The 25,816-nt window shown below is 32.3% G+C and overlaps 1 protein-coding gene across 6 annotated transcripts in view; it reads left to right on the top strand.

Annotated features, from left to right (window-relative positions):
• The window catches only part of ZMYND11 (zinc finger MYND-type containing 11), a 132,981-nt gene that overhangs the window by 43,224 nt on the left and 63,941 nt on the right, over window positions 1–25,816 (top strand). For all 6 annotated transcript variants that reach the window (XM_051961393.1, XM_051961394.1, XM_051961395.1 and 3 more), the window contains one exon: window positions 15,180–15,314. In XM_051961393.1, coding sequence (XP_051817353.1) covers window positions 15,199–15,314 — 116 coding nt within the window. In that variant the 5' untranslated portion in view covers window positions 15,180–15,198. The remainder of the gene's footprint in view (window positions 1–15,179; window positions 15,315–25,816) is intronic.

Raw genomic sequence — 25,816 nt, 5'->3', positions numbered from 1 at the left:
CTATTTCAAATTAATGTGCTTAGGAAAGGAAAAAAAAAGCTACATGGAAATATATGTTAAATGCATTGTGTAGTTTTTTTTCCCCCTAAATGTTAGTTAGCTTTTATTTTAAAGATAAGTAGAATAACAACATTAAGACCAAACCAAAATGTGGAATTCAGTTACAGCAACTTGACAGGAAATTTTATATAATTAAATACACTAACAAAGGAGAGAAGGAAAAAAAAAACTCCAGAAAATCAAAATTATTAACCTTTAAGCAAATGGCAAAGTAGAACTCTTTTTAAAATAGAAAAACAAATACTGTTGAGTTGATAAATAAAACTAAAGTCAGACATTTAACAATTGAATTTTTTAAAAAACAAACATAATGATTTTTTTAAAACTAGGAATAACAAATCTAGTAAATAGGAAACAGGAAAATACCAGTAAAACATAAAACAGACAACTCTAAATAATTCTTGAGTCTAAGGAAATTTAGCAACACAAAAGAACAATATAAAATGTGCCAAATTAATAATAAAAGAAAAATTCAAATTAAAACAAACTGAAAGTATTGTATTATATCTACAACACTACTAAAGATGGTAAGAGATATGTTGGATGGGGTGCATGTAGTCAAACATGTTGTAAAGGACAATTTGTAATTATGAATGAAAAGTTACTAATTACTGAAATTCTTTTCTCTTGTAATCCTGTGATTGGACATTAATAAGGGATATTAATGACAGGCTTATATATACCAAAATATTTGTAGTGATATTCTACCTGTAGCCCTCCAAAATGAAAACAAAATGATTGGGGACCAACTAGACAAACTGGTATATGAATGTGATTTAGTTACTAGTGTATTGAAATGACAGATACTGAGAATTCAGAGAAACATGGGAATATTTTGTCTTGAAAGTAGTACCTCCTTCTATATGTCTTTTCCTTTTCTATGAATCCCACCATCTTTAGGGGAAACCTTACCCAGCCCTTTTTAACTATAATGCTTTCTCTCATTTATCTTATTTATGTTTATAACTTGGTTTAAATCTAGTATTTGTTTGCATCTTGTTCTTCCCCTTCTCTTCTTAGGTTGTAATCTCTTTAAGGTCAGGAACTGTCTTTTTGCCTCTTATATCCTTATGGCACAGCATACAATAGCCTAGCATACAATAGACATTAATAAATTGATTGATTGATTAAGTTACCTAGTACTTATTGACTTAGAAAGAAAGACTGTTAAGTGGGCCTTAAGAAGCATTTCTAATAATAAGGCAAGTGGAGGTGACAGAATTTCAGCTGAACTATTTAAAATACTAAAAGATAGTATTGAAGTGTTGCTTTCAATCAGTCAGCAAATTTTGAAAACTCTACACTGGCCACTGGATTGAAAAAGATTCATTTCCATACTAGTTCTAAAGAAGGACAAAGCCAGGAATGTTCAAATTACCAAATAATTGTATTTATTTCACATGCCAATAATACTAAAGATTCTATGAACAATCCTTTAGCAATATGTAAAACGAAAATTATCAGAAAAGCAGATAGTTGTCCAAGAGACAGAAGAACTAGAGACCAAATTGCGGAAAAACATCTTTGTCTACTTCATTAAATACACTAAAAGTCTTTGACTCATGTGGATCACAATAAAATATGGCAAATCCTCAAAAAGATGAGCGTACCAGATCATCTTACTTATGTCTTGAAGAATCTATATGCAGATGAGGAAGTAAGAATTAGACCGAAACACCGGAACAGCTGATTGGTTTAAGATTGGAAAAGGAAGATAAGGCTATATTTATTTAACTTATATGTTTAACTTTTATGCAGAGTGTATCATGTGAAATGAAAGCCAGAATTAAAGTTGCCAGGAGAAATATCAATAATCTTAGTTTAGAAATGCAGAAAATACAACTCTGATAGTTGAAAGTAAAGAAGAATTAAGAAACCTCATAATGAGAGTGAAAGAGAAAAGAGTTTACTAGCTTGAAGCTTAATATCAAAAAAACAAACAAACCCCAAACCTTCCAAGATTTTGTCAACTGATCCCTTCACTTTCTGGCAAATAGAGGGAGAAGAAATGGAAACAGTGTCAGATTTTATATTGTTGGAGCCAAAGATCACGGAGGACAGCAATTGAAGCCATGAAGTTAAAAGATGCTCACTCCTTGGAAAGAAAGCCATGGTAAATCTGGACAGTTTACTTAAAAGCAGAAACATCACTTTGCTGACAGAGATGTGTATAACAAAACTATGAATTTTTCATAGCAATGTATGACTGCCAGAGTTGAACTATAAGGAAAGCTGTGCACCACAGAATCAACGCTGTCAAATTGTGGTTCTGGAGAAGAATTTTGCCTTAGAGAAAACCATCAAATTAGTTACTACTTCAGGAATTTAGTGCAATTCCAGAAGCTTCTTCTGCTGACATCTCTTTTTAAGTTTTTCCCCCCTTAAGGTTCACTCTGTCTACCAGTCTATATTAACATGTCCAGATAGCTAATACTATTAATATCTCAGTTTGTTCCCATTCTTTTCTTGTGAAGTCCAATAAATGGATCTCAACTTCTTCCCTGTCCCCCTTAACCCCTGCTCTCATATTTGGAGAACATTATATGTGTTAACAATCCACTATATTAATCTCTTTAATAAATGTGACTTGAACCATCACTCTGTTGTAGCAGTTTATTTCACGAATAGTCAAAACTGTCATCCTCATATTTTTAAACTCTAAGACTTCCCTATCTAATCATTTCTTCTTTTATAACCCATTTTTATTTTTCCTAAATTCACCAATCTTTCTTCTGCTCCATCACTCCTTCTTTGCTTCCATTCACTCATATTGTCAAATTTATAGTTTATCAGTTTAATTCTAAATTGTCCTTCACAGTTGTATCCCTTGTCCTACTGCCATTCATATGCAAGTTTTTAAGGCCCTGTAAGTATTCACCTCTACAGTCTACTTTCCTATTCAGATCTTAACTTTCACATACTGCTAGAAGTCATACAGCTGCTAAATTATCTGGTTCCATGACAGATTAATGTTAACTAATGTCATTTGGACCCTCACTTTTGTACAAGTATCCTTTTGTTTTTCTCATATTGGCTCTCTTTCACATCACTACCTTCATAACCCTCCCCATCTCTAAATTCAGTTCAGTTGACTAAATATTTATGAAGCATCAACAATACAGAAGGCAAATTAAGAATGTGTGATAAGATATCACTCTCAATAGGACATTTCTCTTTGATTTTTACTATGTAATGGAACTCTTCCAGTGAATAATTTTGGCAAAAATACATCTCCCTGTTTTATATTTCATATGATATGTTAGTGGGTCAGTGGGTTGTCACATATATTCATGGAAAGTAACCTGTTTGAGGGGAAAAAACAACTTTTAAAATAAAGTTTTGCCTTTTCTGATGAATTTTTTTTAAATAGTCAGCAAGCATAATCTCAGTAGTATGTTATAAACTTTGGTTATTTGTATAAGGATAAAGAAGTGATGGTAGGACTGTTGTGGATGGAGCACAGGGCTTGAAATCAAGAAGACCCCTCCTTCTGCGTTCACCACTTAGTAGCAGTATGAACTCTGTTTGCCTCAGTTCCTCATCTGTAAAATAAGAAGGAAATGGCAAAACACTCTAGTACTTTGCCAGGAAAATTCCAAATGGAGTCACAAAGAATTGGACACAACTGGCGTAAAGAAATTTATTGGAAGTTTATAAGTCAGCTTTTTGCTAGGAGGCTGACTTCCTCAGTGGCAAGGTCTAGCAAAGAAATCCTGCAGAGAGAGAGATAAAGAGGAGTGTTAACACTGAGAAGAGGGTGTCTTCTCAGTGGGCAGGATCCTGACAGGCAGCTATGCCAAGGAGAAAAGAAGAGGGAGGGGAGGAGAAGAGGAAGAGAGAGGGAAAGGGAGAGAGAGGGAGGGGGGAGGAGGGGAGAAGGAGACAAAGGGAGAGAGAGAGAGAGAGAGGAGAGAGAGAGAGAGAGAGAGAGAGAGAGGAGAGAGAGAGAGAGAGAGAAGAGAGAGAGGGAGGGAGGGAGGGAAAAAAGGAGAAAGAGAGAGAAAGAGAGGGAGGGAAGAGAGGGAAGGAAGGAGGGAGATCCCTTGACAAGGCATGGTCTTGTTTTTGGGCCTCTGCAAAGAAATGAGACTCAAGTTGCCCTTTTTTATAAGGAATCTGAAACTGAAATTGAATGAGATTCCTTCAATGTTGTCATTGCCCCCAAGCCTAGATGAGACCACTTACTGGGAATGGTCTTGAGCCAATTTTCAGCTCAATAGGGGTCCATAGAAATCTAGATCTCCAGCTATAAATGAGACTACTTAAGTTTGAGCTCAGTAGGGAGTGGTCCTGGCCAATCTTAATGAACTCACTTAACTACCCCGAAGGGTGGTTCCCTGTCAGGAGAGTTTCAAGGCTCACCTCAAAGTTCAAGGAGGACAGTTTCAGGCTTCCACCATCACCTTGACCAGTTTTCCCCCTTCATTTCAAAAAATTGCCACTATATTTAGTTTATGATATGTTATATGTTTTAAGTTGTTGAGTTGCTATTATTATTAATCATATGCTTTTGGAACGTGATAGAGTGTTAGATGGACTCAAAAGGAAAAGCTGGCATAAAGATAGAGTTATAAGGTGTTCAGAAAGAAGAAAGGCAAGTAGCCTGTATAGGCTTGCAAGACAACAGTAAAGTGGAAAAAGAAAAAACAAACAAATTCAAAGACAAGTTTCTTATGGGGAATCTTTGTTTTTGAGACTTAGAGAGAAATATAAATTAAAACAAATAAAAGCCATGGATGGAGTAGACTGTAGTTATGTAGTACTGCAAAGACCTCGTCCCATCTTTTGTTTTGTTGTAATTTCTTGCTAGAATGCAAGTTATGCTGGATTCCAATATTCCTTAAATTTTCATTTTTTTTTAAATTTTGTTTTTTAAAAAATCAACAGCCTTATCAACAGCATCTATTTCTTTTTCAAAACATTTACTCATTTTTCCAAGTAAAGGAATGAAATATGTGATAAAATACATTTTTAAAATATATTGTTGAACTTTTCTTCCTAGACTTTTAAAGCTATAATCTTTTAAAATCATACATTTCATACTACATTCTAATATACCATGGTTTCTAATATACAGGTTTCCATTGCTTCTGTCTATATATTTTAAATTTTGTCCCTTTTCCTGTTAATGACATCTGAAATGGTATAAAATGAACATTTCTATAAGAAATAGTGATGTGGCAATGGGGGGGGATCACTTGTTAAAACTAATAGTACTCATGATGGGACATAGGGGTACAGAAGTACTGAACTCTAAAAATATATTGAAGTTTCAGCACTCTTTCTTACAAATGTTAGAGAGCAGGGGTTTGACTCCAAAAATACAGTGGGGATTGAGGCAGGTATCTCAAAAGAATTTGTAGACTTAGATTATCTACAAATCAAAAGGTAAAGATTTTTGTCCTGATCTTTTGGGTGTGAAACAAAAGTCTCATCTTCTGAAACTGCTTTCTGCTGAAATTGAGTAGAGTTGTCACAGTCCTAGGGGTTCCGCTGGGAGATGTGATGAGCTAGTTGACATAGCATCCAATGGATACTGTCCCAGGATCAGAAATAGTATAGTACCTGGTGTTGATCATCATTTGAAGGTCAATTGGCTATAGCATAGAGGAAAGAAATCTTAATGAGAAAGAGAAGAGTTCAGGATGGTAGCATTGTGAACAGTAAATGACTGCTTAGATGGCCAAAGGAACATGTATTAAAGTGTTTAAAGGGGATTAAGACATTGGATGGAGAGGGTGATCGGCTGAGAAGAGGGTTCAGTTGGCATGGGAACATGAGGAAAATGTTGATTTTACTCCAGTTATACTCAAAATTCCCCAACTCATATATATCTAGTAAGAAGCAGATGAAGTAAAATATTCATTTGCCTAATTGTTTAGGATATGATGACTATACATTTTCAGATTGTAAACAGTAAAATATACTTTCATTGTGCTCTTGTCTTCTACTGATCACTTTAATAATAGAAATCTGCTTTAAAAGAAAATAGCAGGGCCATGGATATTGCAGAATAAAGCATCCTTATCTTTAGCTCTGTTTGACTTCAGAGTCACAGTTGACAGCCAATCATGCAGTCACAAATTACCTGATAGCCAGAATTAGGAACAAATAGGAATCCCAGAAAATTGAGCCAGAAGGATCCTACCTTAAACTTCTGCCAAAGTTTATCCTCCCAGCTTTTGCCCAGATAAAATCCTTCACTTGTAAAAGTTCAGGATTATATCCATCTGAAGGGGGTATGAAACTGTGTTCCCTTTAAAATTATCACTCTGAAATTCTGTCCCCTTGCTTCCTCACCCCCAGACTCCAGAGAATCTATGACAACAGATTCTCCTGGCTGGTCCTTTCTAAGGCAAATCATCCCCATTGCTAGCCTGATAGCCAGATCCCCATTCAAATTCTTTTGGGAGACCTGGGCCAGATATTGATAAGCATCTAGGACTGGGGACTTTGGCTTTCTTTGCAACCTGAAACCTGAGCTTCAAGATTCCTTTTTTAAAGGCAATTTCTAAACTCATTCTTTGCATAAGGTCCAAAGCAGCTGCCAGGACCCTGCCCACTGAAAAGACATTCTCTTCTCAGTGCCAGCCTCCATTTTCCTAATAGGACTTTGCCACTAAAGAAGTCAGTCTCTTAGCAAAACTGGCTTCCTATCCAACAATAAAGTTCCATTTTTGCCATTTAATATTTTGGGTTTGTGAATTCTTTCACGAAGAACCTGCACCTCTGACCAAAAGGGGATTTCCATAATTCTCTGCCTTGCCACTAATCTCATCACATCTAAGTAGCTTGTGGCATTTTTCTCAAATGATGGGCTACTGATTCTACAGAAAATCATACCTGAATTCAAAATTCTGAACAATATCAGTTACACTTCCAAGAGATTTTATTTTAAAGTTTCACCAATCAAGCTTCACATGAGTTCAGCTCTCAAGGATCGCATATCCCAAATAGGTGTAGACTATAACCATACATTGGTAAAAATACAACCAATCAAGTTAAACTCATCCTGGTGTGGAGACCAATCCTTAGAAATAACTTCTATATAATGTACCGACTTGCAAATTTTATCAAGCTAAATTCATTGTTTTGGAACTCCATAGTCTAACCTATTGTATTCCCAAGAACTGATGATTTTGTCCCCAGATGGTTTAAGGAAACCTGGAAAGTTCATAAATTAAGGGGAATCACAAGGACCCTAGAGAAGGGTCTGAACCTGCTGGTTTTGCCTGCAGCAACTATTGTGGGCTGTGCACTCTGCCACTTCTACCTAGATTCTTATGTGTACTCTTATACCTTAAAGCAAATTGCTTTCAATGAGCAGCAATCACCAATTTTAGATTTTAACATTGCAATAATCATAAGCAATAGCCAAGTTGTCTTAGCTATAACTGCCTTTAAATTTGGAAGCAAAGGTTGAAAATATTCAGTTCCCTAAATTGCAGTTTCAAGACACTATAAAACTTTCTACTTAGTGGTACTTTATAACTTAATATTTCAAAAGGAGGCGAATTCCTGGAATTGCCCTATAGTTTCAGGAGCTCTTTGTTGCAATCTGAAAATTATTAATTGCCAATTTCCTCAATAATGAATGTCAAAACCTCCAGAATTTGCTAAGATTTTTTTTTAGTAGTTCTACAGTTTTCATTATCTAGCTTTATTTTTGTAGCTCCAACTTATCCAGTGTTGGAACTATAGGCTTCCTTTTATTTTTTTTTTAAATCTAAGTTGTGAATTAGTAATATTGATAAATCTTCATCAGTCTTCTCTTTTACTACAGCCCTTAGAAGTTTCTTTTAGCTGGTTATATTTTAAGTCTTTCAAGGTAACAGAATCTGCTCACACAATATAGACATTCTGCAAACAAAGAGACTACTTTGTTTTTTTAAAGGATAGAAATGGATTGCCATCTTTGCCACAAGCTAAAAAAAGTTTCCATTCCCATAGCAACCTGCCTCCTCTGGCATCCCAGGAAGGTTGAAAACAGACAAGTGTTCCCAAGTGGAATTATGCCACAACTGCAAGTGTTCCCAAGACCAGAAGTCCCCTGTCAAGGGAAAGTATGCTAAGCATAAAGCTCAACAATGACCCAACAAGCCTTCCTAGGTGCTTGTGGTATGTCAGCTATAGAAGAATGACAAAGAAAGACCTTGAAATGAAGGAAGTAACTCTTCCCTAAATGGGGCAATCAAGGGATTTCATATTTTCCCTATATGAGTCACCAAATGACAGAAGATGGGAGTTCAGCACTTCTCTACTTCTGCATCACATCATTCAGAGCAGGGAACCTAGTAAAAAGCCTTCATATAATATTAATTTTTTATGTACTTTTTCACATGTTTATGATCTATTTTGACCTTGACCCTATTTAACAACAACCAAACCTAAAGAAAAAAGAAAAGTTTCGTCATAAACATTCATAGAGTAGTAAATAGATCCCCATATTATCTATACCTGAAAATCTATATATCTCTGCATTTTCAGTTCATCACTTTTCTGGTAGGAAGTGAATAGTAAGTTTCATCTTTAATCTTCTGGAATCATGGTTTATCATTGCATTTGTTCTCTATAATGTTGTCATCATATAAATTGTTTGGTATCAGTTCAGTAAAGGTCTTCCCAATTTCCTCTGAAATTGACCCTTTCATCATTTCTCATGACACAATAATAATATGCCATAATCTATTTAGTCATTCATCTTTAGGAAGATGCCCTTTGTTTCCGATTTTTGGCTACTATAAAAAGAGCTACTATACGTTTTGTGTGTGTGGGTGTGTGTGTGTGCGCACGTGCATGCGCAAATAATGCAAAAATCCTCTTTCTTGGAGGACAGTAAGCTTATTAGTGGTTTAATAAATTATCTACTGATAATTCCTTGCATGAAAAGAGTACTCATTGGGTCTCTAACTAGAGCTACAACTTATAAATGAAAAGCCTAAGATCAACATTCCTTTGATTCCCTCCCCCCCACACTTTTTTTTTTTTGTAAATAAGATTTGGGTTTCTCAAAGTTCTCAGGAGTTAAAAGCAGTAGAGATCACCCTCTTCAAGCAAATTGAGCATATTAGGTGGGATTATGCCACTTTTTGCAGATTTTTAAATATTGACTCAAGCTTTATTGAGGATGTTTCAATTAATTCTCAGTATAATGTGTTGCTTATTATATAGAATCAGTTCCACAATTTTCCTGAGGTCCTCTAGTAGTTTTCCTACTTTGAATTTTTAAAATTAAAATAATATTTTTAAAATAATGGAAATATGATTTTTCTTCCACCTCTTCCCAAATGAGAAAGAAAAGCAAAATTCTGAGTGCAAGCATGTATACTTTGTATAAAACAAATTCCTTCAGTGCCTATGTCCAAAAAGAAAGAAAGAAATATGTTAGTCTACACTAATTCCATCACTTCTTGGGTGATGGGTAGCATGTTTCTGGAGTTGCTATAGTTTTGTATATATGGCTCCTTTTCCTGTCTCACTGATGTCTTTTGGAGGATAGGCTTACTAGTAATATCATAGGATCAAAAGGTATCACACCTTAAAAACATTGGGGGTATAGTTCCAAATTGTGATAGCTGGATGAGTTAACTTTTCCACCAATAATGCATTAATGAACTTGTTTTCCCTTAGCCACTCCAGCATGTTTTATTTTTCCTTTTTTTTTTTTTTTTTGTCATTTTTGTCAATTTGGTGAGTATAAGGTGGAACCTCATAGTTGCTTTAATTTGTGTTTTTCTAATTCATAGTTTTGTTATAATTATTGATAATTTGAATTTCCTCCTCTGAAAACTTCCTGTTTATATATATCCATTATATCCATTTTTTTCTACTGGGTCCTTTCTCTCTCTCTCTCTTGTTGGTGATGATTTCTTCCTGTCTTTCTAGATCTTAACAGGTGATTTCCTTGCTGCTCTCCTTTGTTTATATCACCTTCCCTGTCTAAATTATGTATCTTTTTGCTTTTGTTGTTACATAGTATAAGATATTTATTTATACCTACTTGCTACAAAATTGCTTTTATCATTCTTCCTAGCATTTTTTGTCAAATAGGGAATTCTTACTCTCACATCTGGAATCTTTGGGTTTATCAAACATTAGGTTACATGTCTGTTTGTTTCTATATATTGTATATCTAATTTGTTCCACTAATCAGTCTCTCTATTTCTTATTCAGTACCAAATTTGTTATGATTTTTTTCTTGCTTTTTTAGTCTAGTTTAAGATCTAATATTACTAGACTCCCTTCATTCCTATTTTATTTTTTGTATTTCCCTTAATGATTTTAGATTTTTTTTTCCCTTTTAGATGAGCTCTGTTTTTTTTTTCCCTAGTGCTGTAATCATTTGGTATGACACAGAATAAATAGGTTAGTCTTATCATTTGACTTGCCTTATTCATGGAAACTTAATATTTCTTAATTATTTAGATCATTATTTGAGTAAAGAGTGGTATGTAGTTGTAGTAATTTAATTCTTATATATGCCTTGGTAAGTAGATACCCCAGTATTTTATATTTGCTGCAGTTATTTTAAGTGGAATCTCTATTTCTATATCTACCTTTTCCTGCCAAGTATTGTTAGTAATTGTTGGCAGAAAAGCTAATGATTTACATTAATTCATTTTATACCCTGCAAGTTTGATGGAGTTCACCATTTCAGTTAATTTTTTTTTGCTTACTCTCTTAAGATTCTACAAGTAAACTTATCATGTCATCAGCTAAAAGTGACAATTCTGTGTTCACTTTGCCTGTGCTTAACTTCTCAATTGATTTTAATTATTTTCAGTTAGCTTTCTACCATTGTATTAAATAGTGATCATTGGCATCCTAATTTTTATCTTTTCATCAATGTCTCTAATTTACCCCCATTATATAATGCTGATTCTAGATTTAAATATTTACTTTTTGTCGTATTAAAAAAGGTACATTTATTGACTCTAGATTTTAGGTATATACTTGTTATATTAAGGAAAGATACATTTTTACTGTGTTTTTTAATCTTTTTGACAACACATATTGTACCTTGTAAAAAAAATTCTGCATCCATTGATATATATATATATATATATAAAATCTTGTTCATAACTTTTAATATAGTCAAATATGTATATAGTTTCTTAATTTTGAATCTGCCCTGCAGACCTGGTATAAAATTAAACTAGGATATGTCTTTTGATATATTGTTGTACTCTCCTTGCTAAAATTTTATTATAAATGTTTGTTTGGAATATTGGATTATGTAGTTATCTTTCTCTATTACAAACCATTATCTAGTTTGACTTCCTATTTTAGACATCAAACCATATTGTTTTATATGGAAGGAATCTGGTAGGATCCTTTTTTTTTCCAGTTCTTTCCAATAACTTTTGTAGTTTTAAAATGTATTATTGTTCTTTAAATGTTCAATTCAATAGAATCAGCTTGTAAATCCACCTAGTCCTGGGTTTGTTTGATTCTTGTGCTTTGGGAACTCATGACTTTTTTCATTTCTTTGAGACTGAGTTGCTTAAACCTTCTATTTCTTATTATATTAATTTGAATATTTTACATTTTTAAAATATTCATATCATTGAAATAATTTACCAAATAACTTCACAAATTAAAAGAGACTTAAGAATGACTAGTGCTCTGAACAAGAATCTCCTATTAATATACCAGGCAAAGGATCGCCCAATCATTGCTTAAAGACCCCTGCTGACCTATTAATTCCCAAAAGAGTTTGTTTTACTTTTGGGAACTTTTAATTATAATAAATATTTTCCCTTAAGGAAACCTCAAATTTTCTCCTTTTTGCCTTCCATGAAATGTTACAAGTTCTGCCTTCAGCAGCAAATTTAATTTTCATTCCAGGATGACCCTTTGAATACCTAATGACAATTGTTATCCCCTCTAAATGTTTTTTTTTTCCTCGAATATAAACATAATTTCTTCTCCAATGTAAACAATTTTTAATTTGATATAAATTCAAGTTCCTTTCATATTTGTGGCTATCCTTCTTTGGACAAACTTATCAGTGACTTTACTAAAATGTGGTGAGAATTGAGCATAATACTTTAAGTGTAGGTAAGTGATGGTAAAGTGTAGTAGGATTGTTACCACCTTAGTCCAGGAAATCATATATTCATCTGATTATAATATTCTCTGGCTCATCTGTTTCCATTTCTTCCCAATAATTACAAATTGCTTTTATTAATAATTGTTTTTATAATTTACAATTATAATTGCTTTTTATTAAACTTTGAGAAGGAAATTCTTTGTCTCTGAATGAACTCTTAGTCATCTATGGCTCATTGTAATTTTTTTACCTAAAACTTTCAGGAAATTTTAAAAGTCAGTTGCTCTTATGTTCTTACGTTTGGTTGGTTATTTCATATCTTCCTTAGTATTTCTGCTTAGGACATACTCAAAGGAATTATCTTTTAATCATTCTACCAGTACTGATTGTTCTTTAGGTAGGTTTTAATTGTTTTACCATATTTTCTTGTTATTTCTGAAGATCTTATTTATTTTGACATATAACAGCAGATTGCCTTTTATAATATTTTGCAGTAAATATGTTTCAAATTATTTCAGTTTTCCCATTGATATCTCATAAAAAACAGTTCAACTGGAAAAACCATTATCAATTAAATGTTTAAAACTATGGGTAAGGGAAGGGTTAATGTTTGACATCATGCCAAGTTAACATAGTATCCACACAAACCCAGACTGAAATTAAAAATGTTTTCTTGTTTCCAATGATGCTGCTTCTCTTAGTTTCCCATTTCTGTACAGTCACTGTTACCATGCTTAAAGCTTTAGTGTCATCTTTGGCTTCTCCTATTCCTTCACCCCCTACATTCAATCAGTTTCCTATTATTGCTATAATTATAATATATTTATTCTTTTGTTAGTCATGATGCATTTTAAAAAGACTTTTCTGGGTTCACATTTCTAGACTTTTACTATCCTTCCAACAATGCACAACTTAGTTACTTTGTTTTAAGAGTTATCTTCAATAACCTGATTTCCATCCTCTAGATCTCTACTACGAGTTATTTTTACCTTCTGAATCCAATTCTCCCTGTGCAACAAGAGAACTGTTGGGTTCTGCATACATATATTGTATCTAGGATATACTGCAACATATTTAACATATATAGGACTGCTTGCCATCTAGGGGAGGGGGTGGAGGGAGAAAGGGGAAAAACCCTTCATTCATATTTGCTCCTGGATTAATCATCCTAATGCTCATATCAGATTATGTTATGTACTTGTTCCAAAATCACTTTTAGTTATCATTGGGATAAAGAGAATAAACAGTTTAGAAACTTTTCTTGCATAATTCCAAGTTATTTTTTTTTTTTTAGGTTAGAGATTTCTGATTGACTAGGCTTGTAATCAGGAAGACTATTTTCTTGAATTCAAATTTAGCTCTAGATAGTAGCTGTGTGACCCTGGCCAAGTCACTTAACCCTATTTATTTCAGCTTCCTTATCTGAAGGAAACAGTAAACCACTCCAGCATCTTTGCCAAATGGAGTCATGAAGAATTGGACATGACTAAAAACAATTATATAAAACAACATATTTTGTAAATTTTCTTGATTTACTGGGTATGAGTTAAAACTCATTGTTTTATTGTTTTATTTTGCATTTTTCTTGTAATTAGTCACTTGGAGCATTTTTTCCCACATACTTTTTTTCTTTTAAACATTTTTCATAGCTATTGACAATTTATGTACTAAATAATGGCCCGTATTTTGTTATTTAGTCATTTTTCAATAATCATATATCATTATGTTAATTTCTTTTCTGTTTTGGTTGTAAAAATTTAATTAGACACTCTTTGTTATAGTTGTGTTGTTTTTGTACAAAACTTTTGTCATTAGCTGTAATAAAAATCGTGTCTTTTAATCTAATTTTTTAGATATTGAATTCTGCCCTTCACTATGGTTCTAAAAGATGCATCCTTCCATTTTCCTCTATATATGACATAGCCTTTATTTTTGAGTTGCTTATTTCATTTGGAGCTAGTATATATACATATATATATGCACATATATATATATACACACACACACACCACACACATACATATACATACACATATATGTTATTTTCAGCCAAAATGTTGGATTAACGTTTCAGTTTATGTAAAACAAAATATTTTCAACATTTATATATTTGAAACTAGGAAAATTTATTTAGATAAAGTTCCTATGTATTTTAAGTGCTTAAAATTTTGGTTCCTTTAAGAAATAGTGAAAATCTATTTTAAAAAACCAGTTATTTTAATTATTTTGTGGTTATATGTATAGGTTCCCATTAAAATAAATAATATTCCTTGTTTTCTTTAAAACTTTTAAACACAGTCTATATTGTGGCACTTGTTAAAGCTGAAACGGAATTTAGAGTAAAAGGAAGTAACAATCGAGAAGAAAGTGCCTATTTTTTTTTCATATTATAGAATATATGGTTTAAAGTGTTTTAGCTTTTGTTTATTTGTTTTGCCAAGGCAATTGGGGTTAAATGACTTGCCCAGAATTGCACAGCTAGGAAGTGGTAAGTGTCTGAGGTCACATTTGAACTTAGGTCTTTCTCACTTCAGGATTGGTTCTCTATCCACTGTGCCACCTAGCTGCCCTAAGTGTCTTTCTTTTTAGTAGTCTAAAAGCTTCATATTCAAACAAAACCAAACTTATCTGTATTCACTTCTATAAATAATTGTTGCTTCTCCTAAAGGCCTTTCTGTGACAAATGCTAATTTTACATAATAAAACAGGATTTATGGAGGGTGGGCATGTTTAGGAATAAAAGTGCTAAATTGGTTTTAGAGAAATAAAAGGAATGTGACAATAATTATATGTGGGTCTCATGATTCCACTGGAGATAGTATTAGAAATAAAGTATAAAGCAAAGAAAATTCAGCTATCCTGGGGGCTACCTGCTGTGGTATTTTTTTTTAAATAATATATTTGTTTGGTGGCCCAAGGTTTAACATAGAATCATTGTCTAGATGTTTAGAAACTGTATTGATTTTTCCCTAAATCAATAATTGCCAATAGTTCCATTTATTACAAGACATATTGTATACTCAACTCCATAACTCAATATATGTATGTTCTTTGTGTTTTACTGCAGCAAAAAAAGTGAATAGGTCATGGCACGCTTAACAAAGAGACGACAAGCGGATACAAAAGCTATCCAGCATCTTTGGGCAGCTATTGAGATCATCCGAAACCAGAAGCAAATTGCTAACATTGACCGCATTACAAAGTAAGTAGCATTTATAGTAAACATTTTAAATGGATTCTAAAACTATAACAATCTTTATTAATGCTATTAAAAAAGATTTATAAAATAAGTCAGTATTTACATACTTCATTTTCATAATGTAGGGTTGTTACAGAGAAAATAATTATGATGGATTCAAAATAAAAGCTTTTTCCCAGGTCACTCTTAAGCAATGAGAGTACTTCTCAGTTTACACTGAACTGCTTTATACTTTTTAACATCCATTTCTGTTTATTCAGAAGACTATTATCAATAGCTAGATTTACTTTTTTTTCTTTTTAGGGAAAATAGCAAATAGAAATTGGAAAAGTTCTACGCATTAGAAAATATCAGAAAATGTCAGAGTTTGATGAAAGAGCTCTTTGCTGGGAGCAAGATGAGGGAGGTCTCAGCTGAATCTAAAAGAAGTCCCAAACTCACTCAAGGAGAAAACCTTAAGTCTTTAGTCTACAAGCAATTATTAAACATAAATTATGTTTCAGGCATAGTGCTAAGTTCTTGGGATCCCAAAAAGGGAAAAATCATTCTTCCTATCACGGAGCTTATGATCTAGTGAGGAGAAATATTGAACAGTATGGATCCATGTATCTCTCCAAGCAATATATCTTCTTCCAAAAAGCTCTTCCATCAACTTTACCTGTCATGCTGGCATATTGTGTCCCCTCAGCGATCTCTTCCACCAAATATCTCCTGAATATACACCAGCAGGCATAATGTACAAGGAGTATAATCTCAGTTTATACCTTAGTATCACAAAACTGTAGAATTTAGGGATGAGAAAGAAACTAGCAAAAAAGCATCTGAAATAAAGTTGGCTTTGAAATAAATATTTTTTTGTAGCTCAGTTTCTAAATTTTATATGTAGGTAGGTAATATGACACTAATGACTATATAGCTTTTTAATATGAAGTAGCTCAAAGTAATGAAAGCAAACATCAACATCCTATAAATACACTGAAGCATAAAACCAAAAAATGAGGCATATTTGTGGTCTGGCTAGAGATCATTTAGATAATTAATTAGCTAATTAATCTATGTTATATTACCAAACTAATATGCCACACTTGGTTGTCTATTTTTTTTTTCAGAAATAGAATGGATAGTAAAAGCATTGGACAGTAAAGTGAATAAATAATAATAAAAATACCAATAAGTCTGTCTATAAGCAATGGAAAAACCAAGGGATAGTCTTCAAATCAGATCAACCCAGCTAACACTAAGAACCTGCTGTAATCAGAGAACATATGCAAGGCTCTGGATGAATTACTAAGATAGATAAGACATAGTCCTTGCCTTCATAGAGCTCATTGTCTAGCAGAAAGATATCATACGTGTACAAATGATCACAATACAAAAATATAAATGAAGTGCTCCATAAGATCTAAGAGGGGAAAATCATTATTGAATGACAGTATTTAGCAAGTTTTCCTAATAGGTATCATCTGAGATATACATAAACAATTTTGCTAATAACCTTAAAATGTTATATAATTCTTAATTTAATATTATATGAGTTGGACTCTAAAGGAATTCAAAGGATATTGTGGGTAGGTAAGTGGGGATTATTTCAGGTTTAAAGATCTATGAACAACAGTATAAGTAAGAATGTGTGGGACATATATAGGGAATCAGTAGATATTGCCTAAAGCAAGGCTTCTTAAACTTTTTCCATTCACAACCCCTTTTCACCCAGAAAATTTTTTTGCAGCCCTGTCTTGAATCTGAGCCAAGTTTTTCTGGCAGCATTTGTATATGCACAGTGCAAAGTGTGCATGTTGTGATTCAGAACCAAGTCTGCAATGAAGTAATGTGATGCAACATGGGCAAGCACTACCAGAAACATCTCGGATTCCTTATACGTTTGATTTTTAATTAATTTTTGATCCTTGTTTTCAGAAACGTTTATTGTTGCCAGATTTTTCGTGATCCCCACATTGAATTACATAATTCCATATGGGATTGAGACCAACAGATTAAGAAACTTTGGCCAAAGTAGAAAACATATAGAATTAGATTGAAACAGAGTAGTGCTAGTTTGCAGAATACCTTGAATGTTTTATTAACTTTAAAGTGACAGGATGGACCAAGTGACTTTGAGATTATTAGGTTTATGATTTTACAAGCCTAGGATCAATGATTTACAAATTTATTGCCAGACTTCATGGAAACAGACTTCCAAATTGTTCTATTTAGATTTCTCAAGAAACAAAAGTTATTTCTAAATTCTTTAATTATCCTCATTTTCAAAAAAAAAGTAGGTTTTGTATCAAAACTTTGAAAGAATATGGATTGTTATGTTACACAATGTTAGTTAAAATCTGTGTCCTGTATTTATTGAAACTAAGTATGTCTTGGCTAATATGGAAATGTATTTTGAATGACTTCACATATATAATCAATATCATTACATTGCTTTCACAATGGGGAAGGTTGGGAAAGACTTTGGAACTCAAAATTTTTTTAAATGAATGCTAAAAAATTGTTAAATGTAATCGGGAAATGTTTCATGAAATAAAATTATATTTTAAAAAAGAAGTTAAATGTCTTTAAAATGTTTCATCCTTTTTGTACCATTGAAGAGAATATTTCACTGGATTATAATATGTAATAAACAGTTATCTTGATAAAACAAAATAAATTACAAATTAAATAATGTTAGAAATTTTAGCAGTTTGATTTTAAATACAGTTGACGGTAGCCTTCTGATTTCAAGATACTGTTTATTAAGTGTTTTAATAATACAAAATCCAAAAGAAAGGCCTGACTTAGATATTCTTGTTAATTTTGTTTTTCATTAGAAATTACTTATCCAATTATTAAATTAATTGATTAGTGCAAAATCACAGAATCAAGATAAGTGACAGCCATATACTATTACAAGTCATTATCTCTGACTTGTCAATTGAAAACTTCCATATTTTTAAGTCTGAGACATAAAAACAATTTCTGTTCACTGTCTTCTTTCTGTCTACAAGTAAATTATTATTATAACCAAATAAGACCTATGAATTATCTAGTTTTAAAGGTTGGGACAGGCTTTAGTAATTATTTAATTTAATAATTATTAATAATAATTATAAGAGGGTTTCAAATTCCATATTTTTGAAATTAAAATGATGTTCTTATTAGATGTGGAGTGACTTGGATTTTATTTTTTTATATGGAAAAATTGGTAGCAAAATTAGAATAATATTTGTGAATAACAACATTGAAAACAACTCACCAAATATGAACAATTAAAATTGGATTGAAAAGAGTTGTTTGATTCAAGTTATAAGTAGCAGGTTAGGACAAAGATTAATTGCATTTAATCATTATAATTATTATTATAATTTATTACACCACATTGAGCAATGAAAATTAAACTTCTGAGTTCTAGAGTTCTTATTAATGTTCCAGATATGCCTAAAATAAAATAGAAAGTAAGAAAATTCTTTTCAACATGTGCAATAAAACATATTGCCTTTGATTTTATTGCTAGGCAATTCTTATTAATCATACCATTTAGCTTTTGCTTGAAAAAATGGAAACTTTTTCTTATTTTTTTCACTCTGACTCTAACAAAATCCATTCAAACAAAACCTTAAACCCATTTCCAAAAATAAAAGCTTCTTCAATTAGTGGTACATTGATATTTTACCTAAGAGTAGAAATGAATGTAGTATAATTTTTATGTAATTGTATCTCATTATTTTTAAAATCAAATCTTTTTTTCCCTTATTCTGAGTGGTACTGTTCTGATTGAAAATTTTAAAAAACTCTAAATATGTAAAATACTAAGCTTAAATAATCATCAGGTTGAATTATTCTATAAGTAAACCAAATATAAGTTAAAGCTAAAAAGCTCTTATTATTGAATTAAAAGATATATTCTGTTATTCAGGGCTAACATAAGCTATCCTTTCCAACTTTTTCTTCTATTTTCATATTCTGTCCTATTTAAAAAAAAATAGCAAGGTTTTCTTTTTTTTTTCATCCAATTATTGGAAAAATGCTCCCCAAAAGAGCTTTTAACAAATATCTCTCCCTCTACTTTAACAAAACTGGTCTACTCATTGTTTTATGAATATCCCAGGTATATTTGTTCTTTATCTTTAATGGTTTTTTTTTCCTCATACCTAAAATAAGGCCCTATACCTTTCTTTTCTCACATCTTCATTTTCAACTGTCCAGATTCTATACATCATTAAAAGTTCATTTCAGATCTTACCTTCTTTATGAAAACTTTCTTATAAGTTTTACAACCTAAAATGAGTTTCCCTGCTTAGAACTTCTACAGTATTTTTTGTTTTCTTTCTTTAGACAGTTCATCCTATGCCATCTTTTGACAGCTATTATGTTACTGTTTTGTATCATGAGCTTTTTATATAAATATGTCTATCTCCTCACCTGGTTAATAGGTAAAACAAACTTGAATGATTGCATGTAAAATTGTGAATGCATATATTTAATTTAATACAATGGCAACACAATGGCTCTACTTACCTATATATCCCTTAACTGCTTTTTTAAAAATGTATTTTAATGTTTCATTGTTATTCTTTTCTTCTCTTTTTATATCACTTCACTACTAGAGGTAGTCAAAAAACTCTCTCTTATTATTATTAGCCCTTCTTTGTAAACGATAAGTACTGTCATACAAGAAGAAATACTACACTGTATCTATAAATATCTGCCTCACTTTGTACCTCTTGTCCATTACTGCTTTTCCAAGGGGGGAGGAAAGCATGTTTCATCATAGTCTTCTAAAGTCTTTCTACACTATTTTAAATTACATTTTAATGTAAATTATTTTTCTGGTTGCTCTTTCTTTGTGTTCAGAAGCAATTTGTACAAATTATCCCAGATTTCTTTTATTTCATCATTCATCATTGCTTACTGAACAATAATTTTCTATTATTTTTACAAACTACAGTTTATTCATCCATTCCCCCGTTTGTGGAATAGACTTTGGTTTCAGTTCTGTGCTACCACATATGGTGCTAGTATGTACATTTTTAAGTATATGGAATCATTTACTTCCATCATTGCCTACTTTGGAATATATACGTTGAAGTAGTGTTTCATGACTTTTATCACTTCTCCCTATTTAGTACTAACTATTCCACTAATGCAGCTTATTATTTTCCATACCTTTTCATGAGTATGAATCATACCTTATAAATAGAATGCCTTCCTTTATTTTTTCCTTTTAGATTTCTTATTTTCCTTCACCATGTCTGGAGATGCCCATGCTCCAACAGCATGGAGGTGACCCAGTAGACTCTCAAAGTCTATGCCTCTGAAAAAAGTTTCAATATATTGGAAAGATTTTAAACACATTCTTGGCACATAACAGACTTGTGGCCACTTTGCAAGAACCATCTTAGCTAGATGTGTAAGTAAACTGGACACTTGGTGACAAAAAGAAAAATACTCTCAGTCCATTCCTGCATTGACAGTTGTAATATGTGTAAGAATGCAGGGAATGCTTAAAATCAATTTTTAGACTGTCTATGTATATTAATTGATACTCTAAATATGATTCTCTTGTCGAAAAATGATTAACTAGATATGCTACTAGAGGAAATAAACTACTTCTGTCGACATTGTCTTTGTGACTAGAGTTTGAAAGACAGGATTGTCGTAGTAACAGGGAAGAGTGGCTCATAGATTTTCTCCTCATAGGTCAATAAAGAACTTGGTGCAATTGTTTTTATTATGTGTCCAAAGGCAACAAGAAAAATATTTCTTGGGATATTTATAATAAATATTAGCAAAAAAATCATAAAAATAAAAGCTTATGTTCCAGCTATTGTAAAGAATGAATAAGCAGAGAGAAGTTTTATAAAGAACTTAAAATCCTCAAACTAAGTCATCTTATATTTTGATAAGTGGTAACTTCATTGTGATGATATAGGAATAGACAAAGATTTCCAGTTTATACTGGAAAACATTTCCCCAATAAGGTATGAGAAAGATGGAAAATTTAAAGACTACATAAAAGTTCTGTGGCTTATACATGACATAGACTTCTTTGAGAAAATTAGAAACTGTGAGACATGACACAGTGAATAAAATTGGGGCGGGGGGAATTATTTTTATTTTAATATAGGGGAAAATTTCTTTTGTGGGAGTCATTCCTAGATTGACCATCTATATAAAGTGAGACACTGACTTTTCAGAGTAAGGGTCAAACTAAATGTAAAGCTAGGACAGAGAATAAATAAATGTGAGAAAAAGTTAATGTGTAAACTACAAACTACAACCTGACTGAAAAGTAAGAAAAGTATGGAAGAAAGGGCATTGCTACTTATAATAATTTCATTCAAAACTTTAACTGATAATTATTATTTCCCTTTACAAGAGAACAAAATAATATTCCTCCTTTTCTTCCCCTCCCCCCTAAAAAAGAAAGACTATAAACAAACCCAAAATCTAATGTGCAAACCTTTGGCTTATTTGCTAAGCAAAGACCTGGCAGTCAAAGAAACCATCTTTCGGAATAAAATTTGTTTGTGTTGTCAAAGATACCTAAAAGTGAAAATAATAAGTCTTTCAGGACCATGTGAGAGAAGGTAAGACTTTAAAGCTTAGTTTACAGATCTTTCAATTATCCTAACCATTAGAAAAGAATTGGAAATTTTAACTTATTAGTTAAGACAAAACTTAGTAATACTTACAAAGATACACAGAGAAAGGTTATATGTGTGTGTACATTTGGGTATATGTGTATGTAGAGAGAACACATAATTGCTTTTTTTTTTATGGTAGCAGAGAATTGGAGTGAAAGCCCATCAATTGGGTAATCCTTGACAAAATTATGGCATATGAGTGTGGTGGAATATTAATTATGCTATGAGGAATGATAATTATGAAGAATTCATAGAAATTAGGAAAGACTTCTATCAGCTGATACAGAGAGAAGTATACAGAACGAGGTAAACAGTTAACCTGATGACCAAAATAATGTACAGAGAAATATCATTCCAAAACTTTATGACTCAAATATGGTAACCTCACATTTGACAAGAGGGAGGAGGAGGGATTCTAAGCATGAAGTAGTTTTTAGAACTTTGTTGGTTGTGTTTTACTGTTAATTACCAGAGAGGATTCCATAAGGGAGAGATAAAGTATCATTGAAAATTGACAATAAAACAAAAAAAGGATTAAAAAAGTATTTTTTAAAAAATTCTTAGTAGAATTTTATAAAGACAATGGTGAAACTTTGAGCAGTTGTACCTCATATAACAATGAATAGCCTTAGACAGAAAAGTCACTTTAATGAAAGCTAAGTAAAAGACCTAGCTAAGCAAAGTCTTTGTGATGGACTATATAGTCCTTAAAAACAAAGCTTGTTTTCATCTTTTGTGTCTGTGTTCCTAACACTTAATATAATGCCTGTCACATAATAGGTGCTTGATAAATGTTGACTCATTGATTATTGATTGAAACAATTGATCAAACTAGATGAGGAGAACAAACAGAGAGCAAAGATGAAAACAAACTGTAACTGATACCTGGAGCACACTTCAAATGCTACTTCTTCCATGGGGCTTTTACTGATTTCACCTACTGCTAGCTCCCTACCCAAAAAGCCCCCACAAACAAACGCAAAAAACTTATGCTTTATAGATCATTACATGTAACTTTACTTTTTTTTTTCCTGTTGTATTCCTAATGCCTAGCATATCAAACAATGTGGCATCAATAGCATGTCTCAAAACTAGGAATTGAAGCTCTGTTTCTGACATGCTGGCTATGAGGCTACCTACCACTCTCTCAGTGTTCGTTAAACTAGTGAAATCACAAGTCTGGTCTCTTTCCCCAGTGCCTAACATATATATGCTTGTAGGTGGCATAAAGCAGGTAATATATAAAAACTTTCTGATTAATTTGCCAACTTTTTATAATAAAATCTTTTCACTATCATTAATAATTGTCTCTGACATCATGATGGCAGTGTTTGCTTATAGAAAAGTAGAAACAACCCTAAGAAAACAAAATTTTGGAAATATTAGGACTAGACCAAGCATTATACATAGGAGGTTCATTCTGGAGGTTAGATAATTTTGAGGGTATTGAGTAATGGAGTCTCAAGATGCCTGAAGGAAGGGAAGTGGTAGATACCAAAGGTGTAGACAAAATTAAGTTTTTGCAAGTAATATTTCACAAGTTCCTGCTATGCTTATTGTCTGTGTTCTGTTTTGAAAATGCAAATAAAAAAGGTTTTTGATTCAGTAAATACAAAAAGAATTGCCTTCCTTCTCCTTAAGAAATGTTAGAATTATGTCTGATTCTTTGAAAGAAAGAAGAAACAACCTTGGGTGATGACAGTGATTATTAATATCAAGTGAGGCATAAAAACTTCTAAACCAAAAGACAATCAAGAGAACATCAGTAATCATTAACCCATATACATACTTTCCTGTTTACATAAAATTTGTATGAAGCTAACATTTGTATGCATTGTGGGTTTTTATGATGAAGGCATTAGGTTTTTGTAGGCAATATTCCACGGTACACTCATCTTTAATCTTGCACAATTGATTGAAAGGTATAAAGATGCAAGATCACACTGTATTTATTTTTTATGTTTTAAACCTACATAGTTATGAAATAGACTACTAATACTAAAGTAACTGTATTTTACATGAAAATGGATGTATTATTTTTAAAATTAGGGCATATTTTTGGTAGGAAATAAAGCTACTGGATAGATATGGAAACATAAGTACTCTTGAATGCAATATAATAAACATATCATCTTTAAAATTATCAAACATTTTTGGTAAGAAATAAAAGTACGAAATTGCTCATGAATCCAGAATTTTTTATCCATATTGCAATCCTGATTTATGACATTTAGTACCTTCCCCAAACTAGCTTCTTTCTATCTTTCTAGACTTTTTTCATATTATTCCTTTTTAGGCATTCTTTCTGATCCACAAAATCATAGTATCATAATTGGAAGGTACTTCAGAGACCATCCAGTCCAATCTATACTCGAATAAGAATTCCTCTACAATATTTTCATTGTGTTTATCAAACCAATTATTTCTCCCAAAGCAACCCATTCCACTTTGGTGATAACTCTAATTGTTGGGAAAAGGGGAGCTATTTTTTGTTTTTACATCAAATCCAAGTCAGTCTCCTTGAAATGTTTGTCTTCTGTGAAGAAATAGAACAAAACTCATCTTTCTTGCATATAGCAATCTTTTGCATTTTTGTATATAACTGTTACTATGTTTGGTGTAGGTCTTCTTTCTGCCAGACTTGATATCTTTGATCTCTTCTACAAATTGTCATATGCCATGATCCCAAGTACTTTCATTATCTAGTTTTTTCCAGATACTTTCTAGCACATTAATTTACTTATTAAAATATACCTAGAAGTAAAGCTAGTAATACTAAAAGTATATACTAAAAGCTAGTAATACTAAAGCTAGTAATAATGTATGTAGTTTGATGAAGGCAGAGGATAGCTCTTTGGATAATTCTCAAAACTTTATTTTTCTTGTTTGATTACTATTTTTCTTTGCTAAGAAGAAATGATACAAAAAACAAGGAACTTAAAACACTTTAAGCATGGCCATAAGATCACAAGTTGAAAATTTTAGATATTTGCAGGAAACTCATATGTGCTTGTTAGACTGCAATTAAAAGTTCCATAGAATTTGTGGTATTTGGGGTGCCTTTTGAAAACTAGTTTTTAAGACACGGCCTTCTTAAGTATCTAGTTAATCATTAATAACTGTTTTTTGGATCTCGATTTAGATTTTGAATTTAACCAAACATCTAACTAAACTAAATCAACAGCATTTTCTGTTGTACCAGGCTGGTAATATTGTTTTGGGCTGCCTGACTTAGCTGGTCCCATGGTCATTGATGTTCCATATTTGGGGTGAAATGTGACATTCATAAGTCATCAATAGCTAACAAGTGGACATTTACTTAGACATTTACATGGCTGGAGAAGGGTATTTCATAAGGACAGATGACTTTCATGAGTTTCCCTTCATTTTTCACCACCAAGCACCACAGCACACCTGGAGTTCTTCATCCCAGGAAGTAATATCTACAACCAGAAACATGAGTCCTTTGAGCCAACCACATCTCTAGGATGATCTTCATACCTTTTAAGAGAAAATTAACCTAATGTTTATGGGAGCAAGAGTTAGGATATTGTAACTACCATACATCATGAAAAAAATTAGTCTGGCATGACTGTGCTGTTTCTTTCTGATTAAAGGACTTGAACTGAGCCTTCAATGAAGCTAGATATGTTCTGAAGTGGTAAGGAAGGAATGTATTCCAGACAAGAGGGACAACTTATAGATTGATGCACAGACTTGAAATGGAATGTCAAATATGAAAGGCTTGATTCTTTTCAGTGGTTCAGTGATCCAAAGCAATCCCACTAGACGTTGGACGGAAAATGCTATCTGCATCCAGAAAAAGATCTTAGCATCTCCTATGTTCACTTCTTTTTTTTGTTTTTTTTT

This window comes from Antechinus flavipes, chromosome 5, assembly GCF_016432865.1.
Source record: "Antechinus flavipes isolate AdamAnt ecotype Samford, QLD, Australia chromosome 5, AdamAnt_v2, whole genome shotgun sequence".
Taxonomy (NCBI): domain Eukaryota; kingdom Metazoa; phylum Chordata; class Mammalia; order Dasyuromorphia; family Dasyuridae; genus Antechinus; species Antechinus flavipes.
The sequence above is the reverse complement of the archived record's forward strand: the minus strand, read 5'-3'. Positions and strand labels throughout refer to the sequence as shown.